Genomic DNA, 16,669 nt, shown 5'->3' on the forward strand with positions numbered 1-16,669 from the left:
ATTATATAGAAAATATATAATTATTAATTTAATTTTATTTGTTAATAATAAAATTTATCAAGAACATAATATTTATTATTTATATTTGTAATACAATGTAATAATCAGCTTAAAAATATTTAGAAAGAAATTTATTAAAACTTTAACTCTCAATTATAACATTAATGAAATGCAATATTATTTTAAATTTGTTTATACATAATTTTTTAAAATTAGTATTGACAGATAAAGTGAACAATCTAATGAGGTATAATCTATACATCAAAAATACTAGAAAGTTCGATTATGGAAGGTATGTAGTTTAACTTTGCGATTAACAAACGCGCAGTTACATGTGCATATATATATACATACAAACACAATTGTGCCATCGTATACGATAGCGTGTGAGTATGTGGCCATGACGACTAAATGATTTCCCCCTATTTGAACTTCACAATAATCACGGAAAATGCTTGATTATCGTTAAAAGCTGATATGCAGCAGTACCTATTTATGATGTGACAAATGCAATAGCTTCGTCTTTATTTCACTATTCGAGTATTCCATCCTGTGGATGCTCTTCTCTTTTTAAGTTAATTAAGCTAGCTTAATTATATCCTGTGTTATATAACTGTTTATGATAGATTCATAATGCGCGAAATGTATATTCATAAGAAAATCTATAGCTTTATAAAATTAATATCTTATAAAATTAATGCATTTGCAAAACTCATACAGGCTTTATTATATCCTGTATTAAATATCTATTAGAAATCTGTTTAAAAATTTATGAAGTGGGACCAATATTTTAATAAAATTTTATATTTTTTTAAATTTAATTAATTTTAAATTAAGTTGAATCTAATGAAAAAGAATAATGGTTTTTAAAAATGTGTGATACTTTTTATTATATTATTATATTAATATAAAATTATACCTTTGCTTTATACATAGAAGACTTATATATGATAAAACTTGTGATATATCTTGTGAGTTTGATTTTCGAAAATATCTCAAAATAATGTTATTGCGTATATTAATGCTTTAATATTTATATAACGTTTGAATGTATGTTTGAATTTGTCAGTTGATATTCAAGATAATTCCTGTTTATTGTTTGTCATTATTTATTAAAAACTGTTATATGTTTGATTTGAAATACTGAATATATCGTATAAAATTTTTTTGCTTCAGAGAGTCGAATTTTTTGCAAAAATTATAATTTATATAATTATTTTGTATTTCACGATTATATTGTAAAATATAATAATACAGTAATACAAATAATAATACAGTAAAACATATAATAATACAGTAATACAAATATAGTAATACATAATTTTTTAACAGCGAAAATTCTATAAGTTTGCGTTCCAACCTAAGAAAAATTATCTGCTGTCTTTACTGTGCCGATAATGTTAGTATTACTATTACACGACTTGAAGTTGAAATATTTTTTTCACGTTGTCCTTCGCGCATTTTCGCATAAATTACATTTATATTTTTATTTGAATAAGTCAACGGTTAGATTATAAGCCTTTAAACGCGATTGCATCAATGTTTAATTTTAAGTGAGGTTTAAAACTTTTTCTCTCTTTTCTTGGCTTTAAAAAGAGAAGGAGAGAATTTTAAGCTTCGCTTAAAAGTCAAAGTAACATTGGGGTAATCGTGTCTTAAACCCGTTTAATTGTAAAATTAGCTAAAGTGAGAGAGAAAGAGAAAAACTAGAAAATAAAAAACGCGTTCCTCGTTTTCGCATTTGATCGAGATTAATCATTCAAAGCTTGTGTATGTATCCGATCGGCTAAAGGAAATCGACAATTCCGCCTTCAGATGCATTGTACAACGCAGTCGATCACGCGCGTGCGTGGTGAGCCATTTTCATTTATAATCACAAAATGTAAAGACTGTTGTTTAATAAAGCTGTCGTTCTCTTGGTATACGTAACAGTTTTCTCGTCTCCATTATTGCGATATATGAAATAGCCCCTTACAGGTCAATCACGATAACCAGCACGGATAATCTAAATTGCATCTGCATGGTATTGACGTTTACGTATACTGGTGTAACAATAAACTCCATTGCTCTTATGGATATCTTTTGACAAGTTGCCATAGGAAGAGAGGTAGTCCGATAAAATTTTCCACGTAAGTAACGTGCAGAAAAAAACCGATATTTTCATGCGTTATTAGGATATTGCAATTACTCGTTATTGAAAAATGAATCTGTTCTAGTGAATTTGTGCATTTATATAATGGCAACGAAATTAGTCGAGAATTTATATTCTGAATTTTGATAATTTTCGAAGAAAAAGAAAAAAAAGATAAATTTCAAAATAATGCAAAACTTGTTTTGCATTATTTTAAGTTCAAACGAAGTTTTAGTTATTAATATTTATAAAAATATTACACGCGATGTTTGCATATATTTATGTTCTCGTTATGTAATTTACAAACTGCATTGATAAATCTGCGTAAAACATGTTCCATGCAATTAATTTTTATTGTTGTATATTTAAAGATACTGATAATTCCTCGAGGAGATAATTCCTCGAACAATTTTCATTTTATATTAGATATAGAAAATTGTCTCTATGCCATTTAACTTTTACTTATGTTACAAAGTTTAAGTTAACATTATCGTATCATATTTGTTTATATAACTTTCATAATACATAAAACATTCGAGTTGTAAAATTCTTATTTTTCCATATTTACCGTGTTATACTAATGGCTGCTAATAATAAGTTAATAAATTTAAATGATAAAATGTTGAAAAAAAATAGATCCATTTAAATCTCTTACCATAAATATCAATAGAAAGTTTACATTATTTTTTATTTAATATGCACTTCTGAAACTATTGGTACAATGCATTCATTTTTTATATTCTATTTGACTATATAATGTTGTTACGTAAAATATTTAAATAAAATAATATCAAATTATTGTGTATAATAACACTAATAACTTTAGAATATCTGCAGGCAAATATATTAAGACGATTACATTTTAACTAAAAAAAATTGTTTAATTAAAAAATATTTATATATATATCTTTTTCAAATTTTATCTTATTTCTAAAATCTCGGTAATTTATATTTTTCAAAAATTTGAATATGAGACACTCATATTCCAATTTAAATTAATTTAATTTCAATTTAAAAGTAACCTGACTCTCTCTTTAACGAAAAGTTTTAGTACTTCGTATACATGTCCGTTGTTTTCTTTGTTTTCATAAAATAATTATTTACATTATTGTATAGCAACGATAGCAATATAATCAGCAAGTGTGTTACGTAAAGACGACGAATTTAACAATGTCATATAGAGAGCAAATAGCAAGGAATACAATAACTAGACTACCCCTCCGTATATCGATTACATGCGGAATTCTCTTGACCCTGCAAGACCCACACGACCGCGAGACGGGCGCAATCGGGGATCGTCCCCAGTGAACCAGTGTACAACGATACCGCAAATGTTGCATGCGAGCATACGTGCGTGCGTGCGTGCGTGCGTGCGTGCGTGCGTCATTCGTCTCTGTTTCAACGCGCAAAGTTAAAGCGTTGCCACATCAGTGCTGCAATTGCCCTCCTTATCGGTTCCGTTGCAACATTTCTTTTAAAAAGTTCCTTTAAATTTCAATAGATACGATAAAACGGACGTGTTTGATAATTCGTAAAATAAAATATTTATTATTAAAAGCGTAATAATATAATTTTATTTGCACGAATAGTGAGTTCTCTAATGCACAAATGTCTTACACACAAAATTTATATTACGTATATATATTACAAATATATATACGTAACGTTTATAAATATTTCTATTCTTCCTGCTCTATCCCGAGCGTTTTCAACTTCGCAAAATTGTTGAGAAAGTATGTCAACCTTGAATATTCTTTCATGTCATTTTTTTTGCTACCATATCGATATGTTTGCTACCATGTCATGAAATCATTTACGTTTTAAATCAATAAAATGCAGCGATCACTATCATTTTCTATAGTTTGCTCCCATTACGTCTGCAGGCTCTGATCGCCGTTGCATAACACCTGCAGCAGTGCATTGTCACGCACCATCGTTGGCGGAGCCAACTTGTGCACGTGTATCTGATAGTGTCTGCGCCGCGCGATGCGTTTGCGGTTTCCTCAAGAATCTGTGTGAGAACTCCTTGTTTAGCAGATACGCGTATAAGCAGAGAAAGTTATTTTTTAAAAGTAATTCGTTATTTGTTGTCGAATTAGAAAAGTAACTAGTTGCTGTTACTACTCGTTATCATTATGGTTACTTGATTATACGATTGCTCGGTATATCATTGCTTGAAAAGTAAAGCTTGAGGCAGAATTGAAAAGCACAAGTAATAGGAACAGGGAATAATTTCAAAAAAACCGTATATTCTACTCTCTAAATTTCTTGAAGTAAAATCTCACTCTCTAAAAGAGTTAAAATACTGCCATTATTAAAAAAGAGTGAAAACATTTTCTTAAATAAGAGCGATAGATTTTTACTCTTTTTTTTTTGGAGTGAGATTTCATACTTTTGGAATGGGATTTACTCCAAAAAGAAGTGACATTTCTTTCTTTCGAGAATGGAATCTTACTCTAAAAAGAAATGAAAATCTGCCATTCTTATTCGAGAATACAAATATTTTATTTCAAGAAATTTATAGAAAGTAGTATAATGTAAACATGCAGTGATCGGACTTCACTTAAAATATATTATTATTATTCTCACATGCATATTCACATGTATATTCACATAAAATTTATTATTATTATTCTCAAATGCTTTTTTTATTATAATTATAACTTATTATAACTTAATTATATTTAAAGAATTACAATTAAATTATTATAACATCATATTTAAAAAAATATTTGAGATTAATAATAATACAATATAAATAAATATAAGATTTTGTGTAAATGTGTAAGACATAAGTACATATTATATTAGAACTCTGACTTTATTCTTTTTCGAAGATAACGTGAAACGTTTATATACACTTTAAAAAAAAATGCATTTACACGTATAATTAATATAATATTAATATCCGTTTATTAGAAATGTTTTTTCAAATATACATGTTTTAAGTCAGGATCTATATATTATATATTTAAACGAGAATACATTTATATACATATTTAGCACATCCTTCTATAAAAACTGTCTTGTCGAATACTTTAATGTTTTTTTTTTTTAGAAAATTAAAAATCAATTAATTTTTTTTACATTTTCTTATAATTTAACATTTTAAAATGCACTTTAAAGCCACGTTGTACACACGCGACGTAAAGATTTACTCGTAGAATTAGCATATTAATTTATTATAAACATTTGTCAAAATACACTGTTTTAATGTTATTTTATATACATATTTTTTCTATTTTTACTGCACTCAAAAGTCTTTTTTACACCCAAAAAATATTTCGACTTTTTCAATCGGTCACATTAGGATGATTCCATAATAAAGAGATAAACGAAAGATATTCGAAAAGATGTTTTTCATAGATGGATGTGCTAAATATATGTGTAAATGTATTTTTGTTTAAACATATAATAGCCAAGCCCTAATACATATCCGGTCACTGAAACATTTACCTTACCGATTGATAGGTTGAAATCATTCCCTGTTCCTGTTGCTTATAATGCTTGATTCAGAATCTTGTTTTAAAAAGCTTTATAAGTCGACTTAAGTCATAAGTCGAAAAAGATAATTTATTAATATTTATTTATTAATTAAATGACAATAATTTCTGTCTTTAAACTTTTTATTATGGCTTTAGACTTTAATCGTTATACTTAAGCGAATTGAACAAAATTCAGTTCTTATGATCTAAAAGTATAAGTTCTGTGGCCGATATATCGTTACTTACAACTTATAACTTATAGCTTGTAGCTTCTTAAAGCAAGATTGTAAACTTAGCTTTATATGTTTTTTTCAAGCTTTATGATTCGTAATTTTTTTCGTTCCTTTTTTTAGCGCTAAAACAAGTCTAAACTAATAAACAATTTTTTTTTTATAATATTTTTTTTTAACATTAATATTCATTTATGTTTAAATATAAAAAAAACAGTACATAATAAATAAAGTTGTCTCTCAATTCTCCTCGTCATTGCTTATTTTTATTCAATAACATAATACGACAAAACAAAGATACGTTCATTCAAACAATGTACGTGAGAAAGAGAGAAAGAAAGATAGAAATTTTTAATGCTTAAATTTTTATATCTTTTTTCATTTCTTCGCAGGTACTGCTCCTTTGCTTCAAAAATGATATAATTAAAAAAAATTAGGTCTCTTAAAAAAGAGAAAAAGATTCAACTTGACATAAAATTATTGACTAATCAAATAATATTGACAAAAAATAAAATAATTTGTTAACATATATTTAAATTTTTTATTTGCATTTCATAATCCTTAAGAACCACTCTTTTTGAAGTGTGATAATTTTTTTTAAATTATCCTTTTTGAATTGTAACAAATTTGACAATTTTTTCTAAGGTTAATGTCCATTTTTTATCAATATACAGTATCTATAAGTTTGGGAACATCCTACGTTTTACAGGAAAACCATTACACGACGATCTATACTCAACAAACGAAAATGGATTGGAAATTTTCAATCCATCCGAATCTGTATTTTAAACCCATAAAAATAGATTGGATTCCATATAAATATTTTATATATGTAAAAATTTAAATAAAGTAAAGTAATTATATGAAATTCTATAGTTATTATTTTAAAATTATTATTTTATACAAAAAATATGCGTTATATAATAAAGGAAACGAGTTAAAATATACATAAAAGCAATTAATTTATTACTTAAAAATAAGGAATTTATATAAGTATATTTATTGTATACATTTACATAGTTCTTTTTATGTTTCTTTCTAACTATTAAATGAAGGAGAATTTTTATGATATATTTTTAAGGTACTTACTAATTTTTTTTTAATTTAGTTGAATTAAAACGAAAAATTTCTTATTCATATTTCTATATATAGAATAAAATAGCATTCATAATGTATTTTTAAATGAAATAATGAATTTTTTACTCACAATTTTGAATAGCATGATATTATTTTTAGATTAAAAAACTGTATTTTAGACTTTTAAATTAAGCAATATTCACGATACATAAAAATGATTGATATTATATTATTTTTAGATTTAACTGAATTAAAAAACTGCATTTCTTATTCAGGATTTTTAATTAAGCAGTATTCACGATGCACATATTTTTAAATTGAAAAGTATAAAAATATACTCCTATAAATGAATAAAAACGTATTCAGGATTGAAAAGGATATTTTAACATTTATGAATCCGTATTTCTAAAAATCTGAATCCATTTTAATCCATTTCAATCCATTCTCGTTTGCTGGATACATTGGTTTAAATAATCTTCATAAGACATCTAAATGACAACATTTATCTAGAACACCTATAAGCTTGTACCTGCTGAAAATCATTTCACAGCATCGAAGCACTCAAGATTAAAAGATTAAATTTCGCGCTTTGGTCTATTGTTTATATATATATGTATATTGTTTTGCATTATCTATAATGTATGTATATATTGAGTTGTCCGGAAAGTTTGTGCCGATGTTGAAGGAAAATTGAACGCAGAAAATTTAAATTTTAGTATACATTTATTAAATTATATATAGGTTAGTCGGCACGAACTTTCCGGACAACCCAATACATACTTTTATTTCGTCTTTTTTCAATTGAATAATTATTTACAAACCTGCAAAACGTAGAGTTCCCAAACTTATGGAGGATACTGTAGATTAACTTTAATCTCAGTTAATTTTATCTTTATCTTTTTCTAATTCTTAGAACTAAAGAAAGATAAAAAATAATCCGAGAAAAAATATATAAATGTACATATTTTAATATATAATTATATAATTTTATATAAAATGTGTTAATTTTTCATATAATTATATAATTTTATATAATTTTATGAAACCTTTTTTATCGGGAAATTAAATCAAGATTAAAGTTAATCTACATTGATAGAAACGAGCATAACTAATTATTAATCTTTGATTAACGAATTAATGATGCTTATATCTGACTTATTCATAATAATAATGAAACTCACATTTTTTAATTATATCACCTTTGAACTAAAGAAAACATGTGAAAGGAACGATATGTTAAATAGATATGAAAAAATTTAATATAATCTGTTTATTCATGTATTTTAATTATAAAAAAATATATAAAAAAAAGCTTACATTTTTTTCAGCCAAAACCAATCAAAACCAGAGAAAATTAGCTGGAGGCCAGATCAACAAGAACGCGCATGCGCGCTAGATCGAGCCCGCGTTCTCGCGTGCAATCTCTTTCTCGAGAGCCTTCGATGTTAGGATATGTCGCGCTATTCGTAGGCTATTCGCTACCACTCTATTGGCTATGGTCCGATTAGTCAGTCGCGTCCAATTATTCGTGCGGCATGCGCGTGATAGTCGAGGACTCCTTATTCACCGGTTCTCGTTCGCGAACGTCGCTCGTTAATCGCCGAACGTTAGCGAGCAAGGTCCACGGTCACCTCGACCTGAGCCTCGCTGTCGCGGCGATTCTGTGCCGATTGATTGTATCGGCATCGATAACACGTAACGATGCTGAGTTTCTTTGAGAGCATAGCGAACATCCCGAAACTCTATTACGGCGCATTGCTAGGCATCGGATTCTGTATCTATTATCTCTGTGAAGTTGTCAAAGTAAGTAAAAAATGAAGTGAGCCAACATATCTAATAGAAAAAAAACAAGTGTAATATTGCACATAATAGCGATAGCATGCTATAGTTAATTGAATTTGGGTTAAATTCGCTCTTTTACTGCGCTTCTATGAGAATATTACACTTGTCTTATATTAGGTCTGTTCGCGTTGTGAGCACTTTTTGTACTCAGCATCTTTCTCTCTTTTCAATATCCCGAATATATGTATATTCAACTCGTTTTAAGTGTAAAAACTTGTGAGGATTTCAAACAAATCTATTACGTCATGGAACCAATGACAATTTATTGTTTGATCACATCTGGCGAAGGTCGATGATATATTAGGTATAATAAAAAGAAATCCATTATTTTTCCATTCAATTTCAAGCAAAAATAATGGATTTCTTTTTATTACACCTAATATTATGTAATATGTATTTTGAAATAAGATGAACATTACAAAAGTCAATTCACTAGAATACTTATCAGTTATCTATTTACTTGAAATCCTCAAAAAATCCTATTGCCTTAAAAAAAATAAAATGAGATATATATTTGAGCGTGAAGAGAAAGAAAGCCAAAATGTTGAGTGCAAGCAATGCGAACAAACCTAATATAAGACCTAATATTCATTGATTCCTTAATAGATTTGCTTCATTTTTGTGATTTTTATCTCATTTTAAAATAAATAATCCGAGTGCGAAAACCGATTAACAAAGAAAGAGATAATGAAAGATCGATCGATCGATTGACCACGATCCAATTCGATCGAGGAACCAAACTATAAACTTTTCAACATTAAGCAATACATAAACTGCGCATTCAGCGTTAAATAATATATCATTTTCTATGTTAGATAATGCATAATTTCAGGATGTGAAATATTCTGAGAAATTAGTTTATGTATTGGATTAGAACAAAAGTTCGTAGCGTTATTTTATTATTAGTTTGTATCGTCTAATGTATCTATTTGTATCGTATACATATTTTTAAAATAAAATTTGACAATTACATTCAATAGAGCAAAGTTTCAACTTTAAGAATCTTTTTCTTTAATTGCACGATGATTTTTAAAGGAGCAATTAAAATACTCTTTTTATACGGATAACAAAAAATCACTAATAAAAAATCTTAGGAACATTAAAAAAACGATTTTATCAACTTTAAGTTTTCATATTAGAAAGTGAAAAATTTTAAAACAATAAATAATGATATTAAAGGCAACGTAAAAAATGATGCACAAATCAACAAGATTATGTAATATAAATTAATAAATATAAAATTAACAAATTAACAAAAAGAAGAGCATAAAACCACTGCACAAGTTGTTCTTTGTGATATTTAATATGTAATTAAGTTTATTTAGATGTTTCGGTCACAATTTGGCCATCTTCAGTAAATTTACAAATATCAATAAAAATACAGAATTTACCTAAATTTAACATTTAATTTAAATTTAACATTTAAATTAAAAGTAAATGTAAATATAAATATAAATATAAATATAAATCAACGCTTTCTTTCCTCTTGTACGAGTACATAATCATAAAATATGATTGCTGAGCCAATCATCATATTGCAAATTATGTATTAAGAACGAGAATTGCTAGATTCTAATTTTAAAATAATTATAATATCGTTAATATCTTCTAGTCAATTTAATAAGAATTAACAATTCGTTACCTGTTTTACCTGTTTTACAGCAAAATGATGAGTCTTAAGCAATTCCTTCACGCAGATGGAACTCATCGTGACATTGTATATTATTTGTCAATACATTCATGTGTGTATTTATATGTGCTATTTATATGTGTATTTATATGCGTTAAAAGTTTAGATTATTCTAGAATTATTAATATTTTGAAGTGAGAGAAATCTTTCTTTAGAAAAGGTAAATAAACATCAAGCAAACCTTCAGTGTCACTTTGCTTATTTTACTACTTATTTATACTACTTATTTGGCTTTTTATATATATCATCTCAGAAATTCTTCTTTTAAATAATGATTGTTCTGTGTCTAAAATTCTAACATTATCCTAATCCAATTCATGCTTCTCATTAATGCTTGATGGTGAGACTACTGACATATCAGTAATGAACATTCTTATATCGATCTTGTATTCTTTTATTCATGTTTTTAATTTTCTTTTTGTTTGATCGACGTAAGAAGATTCACAATTCAAATTTTTTGAAAGCATGGCTCAGCATGTTTTATATACTCGTATAAAAGGAAAGAAAGCATTGATATTTATATTTATGACCTTGAATTTGAATGTTAAATTTATGTAAATTCTGTGTTTTTATTGATATTTGTAAATTTTAATGATATTTTACTGAAGGTGATGAAATTGTGGTAGAAACTAGATATTTATAAACTTAATTATATATTAATTATATATTAATTATATATTAATTATATATTAAATATCACAAAGAACAATTTGTGCTGTGGTTTTATGCTCTTCTTTTTGTTAATTTTATATTTATCTTATAAATACTATAATGGTCCTCTTTACATAAGAGGCAACCTTTTCTTGTTTTTATAAATCTATCAAGTTTATTGATCGGTTTTTACGCAATATTAAAGTGATGACTGTGTGATACTTTATTAAATTTTTCCAAAACTTTACTTAAACATGATATTACAAAAAAACTTCTTTATTAAATTAGATTAAATTAGATTAGCTAGAGATTTTCCTTGTTATTTCCTTGTTAATAAATATAATATCATGAACGTTTCTAAATTCGAACCATCCTCAGCAAAAAATATAATAATCACAAAAAAAGACGAAGATCAAAATCAAAATATCCGCATAAGTACATAATATGTCACAAACAATAAAATTGAACATAATGATTAAAAGAATGTATAAAAGATGTTACAGAAAGTCGCATTAATTTCACCAAATTAGATACTGCTCACTGTCATTAGAAAAGAGATGAAACACTAGCATGATTCTCAAGTCAGTTACATAGCTGGATGTAATAACTTCCTGTGTCACCAGCTATAATAAATTATATATATTTTTTGTAATAATTACAAAGTAGATTTATAAAAAAGCTGACAAAATCAAACAGCATCAATTTATCTCCATTATGATAACAATGCATCACAGTAATAAATTAGGATCGTTGACAAATTGTGAATAAAATAAAATTTTTAGTCAAATAATATAAAATGAACGAAATCGTCAAATGCAAAGTGGCAAAATGTATAAAAAATGTAATGTAGATCAATACATTGAATATAAATTACTTTATACATTGAATATAGAATATAAATTTTGTTCCAACTTAATAGATTTACTGTCACGCTTATTTTTCCTGAAAATTTTCTATTAAACGAGATCGAAGTTACGATTTGAATTGATTGTGCAAAATATTTAAAAATTACATCAGCGTCGTCACATACATATGCGTGCATATTACTTCTTTGTTATCTAAATATTGTTCAAGCTCTTTGTAGAAATCAATGTAGCGACACGTGTTCTTACATATCTCTATATCACTGTCAAATCAATGCACTAGTATCAAATTTAATTAACCTAATGTGAATTAAATTAGCACGATATAGTATCAAATTTAATTATTGTTTTAGTATAAAATAATAAATAATAATAGGAATTTAGTAGGAGCACTTACATCGGATTCAATTTGACACTGTATATGTATATCAAAATGTATAGTATAAATAAATGAAAACGCTTTTCTATTTTGAAATATTGATCATATTATATGTAGATCATTTAAAGTGAGCTTTAGCTCACTATAGATATGAACAGAATTCTCATTCCGAATTACAGAACGGCTAAAGTGAATTTTATACACTGAAAGAAAAATGTTTGGTATTTGTATAATTGCATGATAAAATAATTAAAGAGTTTTTCCATTTTATTCAGTACTTTTATTAGAATTATCAGGAACGTGCAATGCTTTCATTTAGTTAAAACTAAAGGTGATCGAAGTTAAAATTTATTGAATTATACTTGAACATACTACAAATGCGACGAAATCGTAATTCTTGAATGTTGATTAGCGTTTTCATTAAAATTATCTTCTTCTATGATTCATTTTCATTAATACAGATTATCTTTAATTTTTTATGTCCATTTCTATTAATATAGATTAATTTTAATCTCAGTCTAACGTACTCTGTATCTTTTTCTTAGAATTAAAAAAAGATAAAAAAACAAGTTAAACTGAGATTAAAGCTAATATCTACATTGATGAAAATGGACATAAGACAATTAAAATTGATATTGCGTAGTTTTTATTACCGCGATTCCTGATTAATAGAAATAAACAGTAGAAAGATTTAATTCTGATAGAGATAAAATTATTATAGATTATCTCATTCTTTTTTTCCGAAGAATTAAAATTAACACTGAAAATGACTAATAAATAAATTATAATTAAATTATGGCAATTATTTTTGTTCTATAAATGTTCATAATTTAATGCAAAAAAGAATATTTCGAAGATACGAGTTATATGACATTCAATGAAAATTGCTTTCGATATTTTAACCACAGAAATCATTGACGTCTAGGATATAATGTAATTGGAGATGTTCAATTTTGGATGTAAAAACTATGTGTAAAAAGATATGTGTGATAAGAAATGTATGATAATGAGAGACTTTTTTCTTAAAGATGTAAATAAGAATTAGTACGGGAATAAGGTTGAGATCACGAGATTTGGGAGTTTATCGGGATAAATATTTTACATGACTATATATGGAAACAAGATCCGACGTATCCATCCGCGCGCAATGAACTCAGAAATTGGGGCAACTTATCGTTCGTGAACGCACTCGACGCATTCATTGACTATAACGAGCCCGGGCAATGCAGCTAAATAGATGCCTCGCGCTGCGGCATCTTTCATATGCGTTAACATTTATTTGCTCTGAATAGTGAACTTAATCCTTTACGCGAAATTAAATAATTTGCCTGAACACGCTTACAACTTAGCCGCACGGAATATTGAAATCTAATGTCAATTTAAATTAATTTTATTACTTTTGCAACACAATTCTGATAAAAAATTGTCATACATAAACATGTATAAATATTTATAAACATACATAATTTTATATAAAATATGTCCATATTTATACATCAAAATAAATTTTATATTATATAAAAAAATCAAGTTTGAAGAAATATAAAAAAATTACTTATGTATGATATAAAATTGTGCATAATTGTGTATCAGCAATTTTTAAATATTTTCTCAAACTTGTTTGTTTCTGAAAATGAACAAAAATTATGCCTTTAATTATTTTTTATGTTTCCACATTACTATTATTATTTCTATTACACTAAAAAATAATTTTACAAAAGAAAGAGGTATGAACATGAATGGATGTATGAACGTTTTATATATGATTATTTATATATGATTATTTTATATATGATTATTTATGTAGATATGTTTATACTCGTTTATTTTTTACCGAGATACTATTACACTCGTTCGAATAAGTTTCCAGTATTTTTTCAATATTAATTCTCTTAAATTGAAATATCTATTAATTAAAACATTTTGTGCGCAATTTTATATTATTTAGAAACAGCGACGCACGCTCTTTTTGTAATGTCTTCGTACTTTTCAAAAAATTGTTTAAGAAGTTACTGTATATCTATTTGTTTTTTCAGAACTTTTCACTTAACACTGTAATTGTTTGACACAATGACAAATTATTGTATATTATTTATATGATACTATCTACTTGAAATATGCATACGAAATATAGCAATTAAGATAAAACAAGATCAGTTGCGTATTTACCGTTTTTTATCAAAGTAAAAAAAAATTATATAGATAATCACGAACTGTCAAACACGTTTTATGTATACGTTTTTTATTTTATGTAAACTTTATACATAATTTTAATCAGAAAATATAATTATATCATTGTGAAAATATCAACGCAGATTTGTGATATTTTAATAATACATATTTATTTTTTTAGTTGGAAAAAGTAACTTTTTATTATGAAGAAAATAATTTATGTAGATGAATATATGTTATTAGATATTATAGATACATCATTTGCACATTTATTATTTCAATTTTATATAGAATGTGACGCGAGTTCAATACATAGACAGGATTTCCGCGATACACGTTCGAACTGACGTACGACCCTCCATAGGCAACATCAGTCACGAGAGATGTGTCATTTATTAATCTGACCTTAAAACTCTAGGCATTTGTCCTGCACATGCAATGTGCAGGTAAAGTAGTTGAATATAAAAGAATTTATTGAAGGAAAGAATGGTAAATTATATTAAAGTGCTAACTATTTATTGTATGATTATATAATGCAGTCAATCAATGATGTAATAATTAAATAATACCAACGAATAAATTCATCTTTAATTGATATCACATTTACATAAATGTATTGGAAAATTGAATTGGAAAACTATTATTATAATGACAATGCAAAATAAAAAACGATTGTTTACGACTTATTAGAAGCATTTATTCAATATAGAATCAATTATTCTTATTACAAGAACTCGTTCAGAAAATTAAGAAATTACAGATAACTTTGTTGTCGAACGAAATAATCACTAATTATTACATAATAATCTTTTAAAAAGAATTTTTTTTCTCCTTCAATATTGTACTGATGATACTATTTCGCGATGTAACAAAATTATAAATTCCAAAAATCAATTTCATATTATATAAGTACGTTTAGGCATACCTACATAGAAAATTTTTTAAATATCTAAAACTGAATGTATTCTAAAACGATAACATTAAATAATAACAGATCTCATCGCCAATTTAATGTGAATGCTTTGTCTCAATATAAGTAATTATGATCAAATGTATAATTAATTTTCCACTTAACTGTAAGTAATCATTGTAGCTTTATTTTTAATGATATTTAGAGATAACAAGATAAACAAATAATATTATGATTTAATATACTGCATATTCCAGATATCACAAAAAGTTCTAACAGAATTCGATCATTAATTCTAAGTTTGTTTTTAGATACGAAGAGAATTCTTTTTATGAAAAATTAAAAAAAAAATTCTAAAAAATGAACTCAGAATTGATGACATACGATTGAATTTTTTTAAACTTTCTGTGTTATCTGCGACATTACACATACAATGTTATGAAATTTTTTTACATTTTTTTAAATTATATCAAAAATTAAAATAAAAACAGAAAAATTATTTAAATAATTATTTTTTACAGTTGCAAATACTAAAATGTTAAGTCACCATAATTTGCAAGTAAACGTTTTCTTATCACGCACTTTTACGCAACATATTTACTAGACATCAACACTAAAAAAAATATTCATTCTCCATTTGCTTTATAATGTTTGCTTAACACGCTTTTGAAACTTTCTTTATGCTACATTTTACAATATTGTATAATAATTTGAGAGAGATATTTAAATTTTGATTGTATTGTGAAACAAAGGAAAAATACAAATGGTGTATCATTTATAAACATATTATAACATATTATAATCATATGTACTCTATACACACACACACACACACACACACACACACACAAAATATATATGTATATTGTATAATAAATATGTATATCATACAAATTTATTTATATAATCTATTGAAATTCTCATTAATCACATCCTTTACATATATTAACGAAATTAGCTGTGCATAAATAAGAATTAATTATAATATAGTTATATTACAATGTCAAATGCACATCCCATAATTCATGAATTAGTATATATTATCTAAATCATTGCGCGATTTATTGCTTTTCCATCAATGATTCAGTAAATTATATGGCAAAATACAGCATCTAAATTATTTATTAACTAATATCCATTGAAGGAAGACTCGGAAAGGAATATCCGATGTTATATATAGAATATTATATATAAATTAAGATATACATATTTATAAAATTACTATTTATAAAACAGAAA

The 16,669-nt window shown here is 26.0% G+C and overlaps 1 protein-coding gene across 1 annotated transcript in view; it reads left to right on the plus strand.

The window, feature by feature from the left end:
• The first annotated feature begins 8,426 nt into the window (after positions 1 to 8,426).
• LOC108685417 (phospholipase ABHD3) overlaps positions 8,427 to 16,669 on the plus strand; it is a 10,842-nt gene continuing 2,599 nt past the window's right edge. Inside the window, exon 1 of the mRNA XM_018190194.1 lies at positions 8,427 to 8,726. Coding sequence (XP_018045683.1) covers positions 8,625 to 8,726 — 102 coding nt within the window. The 5' untranslated portion in view covers positions 8,427 to 8,624. The remainder of the gene's footprint in view (positions 8,727 to 16,669) is intronic.

The sequence above is a fragment of the Atta colombica genome, unplaced genomic scaffold (assembly GCF_001594045.1).
Source record: "Atta colombica isolate Treedump-2 unplaced genomic scaffold, Acol1.0 scaffold153, whole genome shotgun sequence".
Lineage (NCBI taxonomy): Eukaryota > Metazoa > Arthropoda > Insecta > Hymenoptera > Formicidae > Atta > Atta colombica.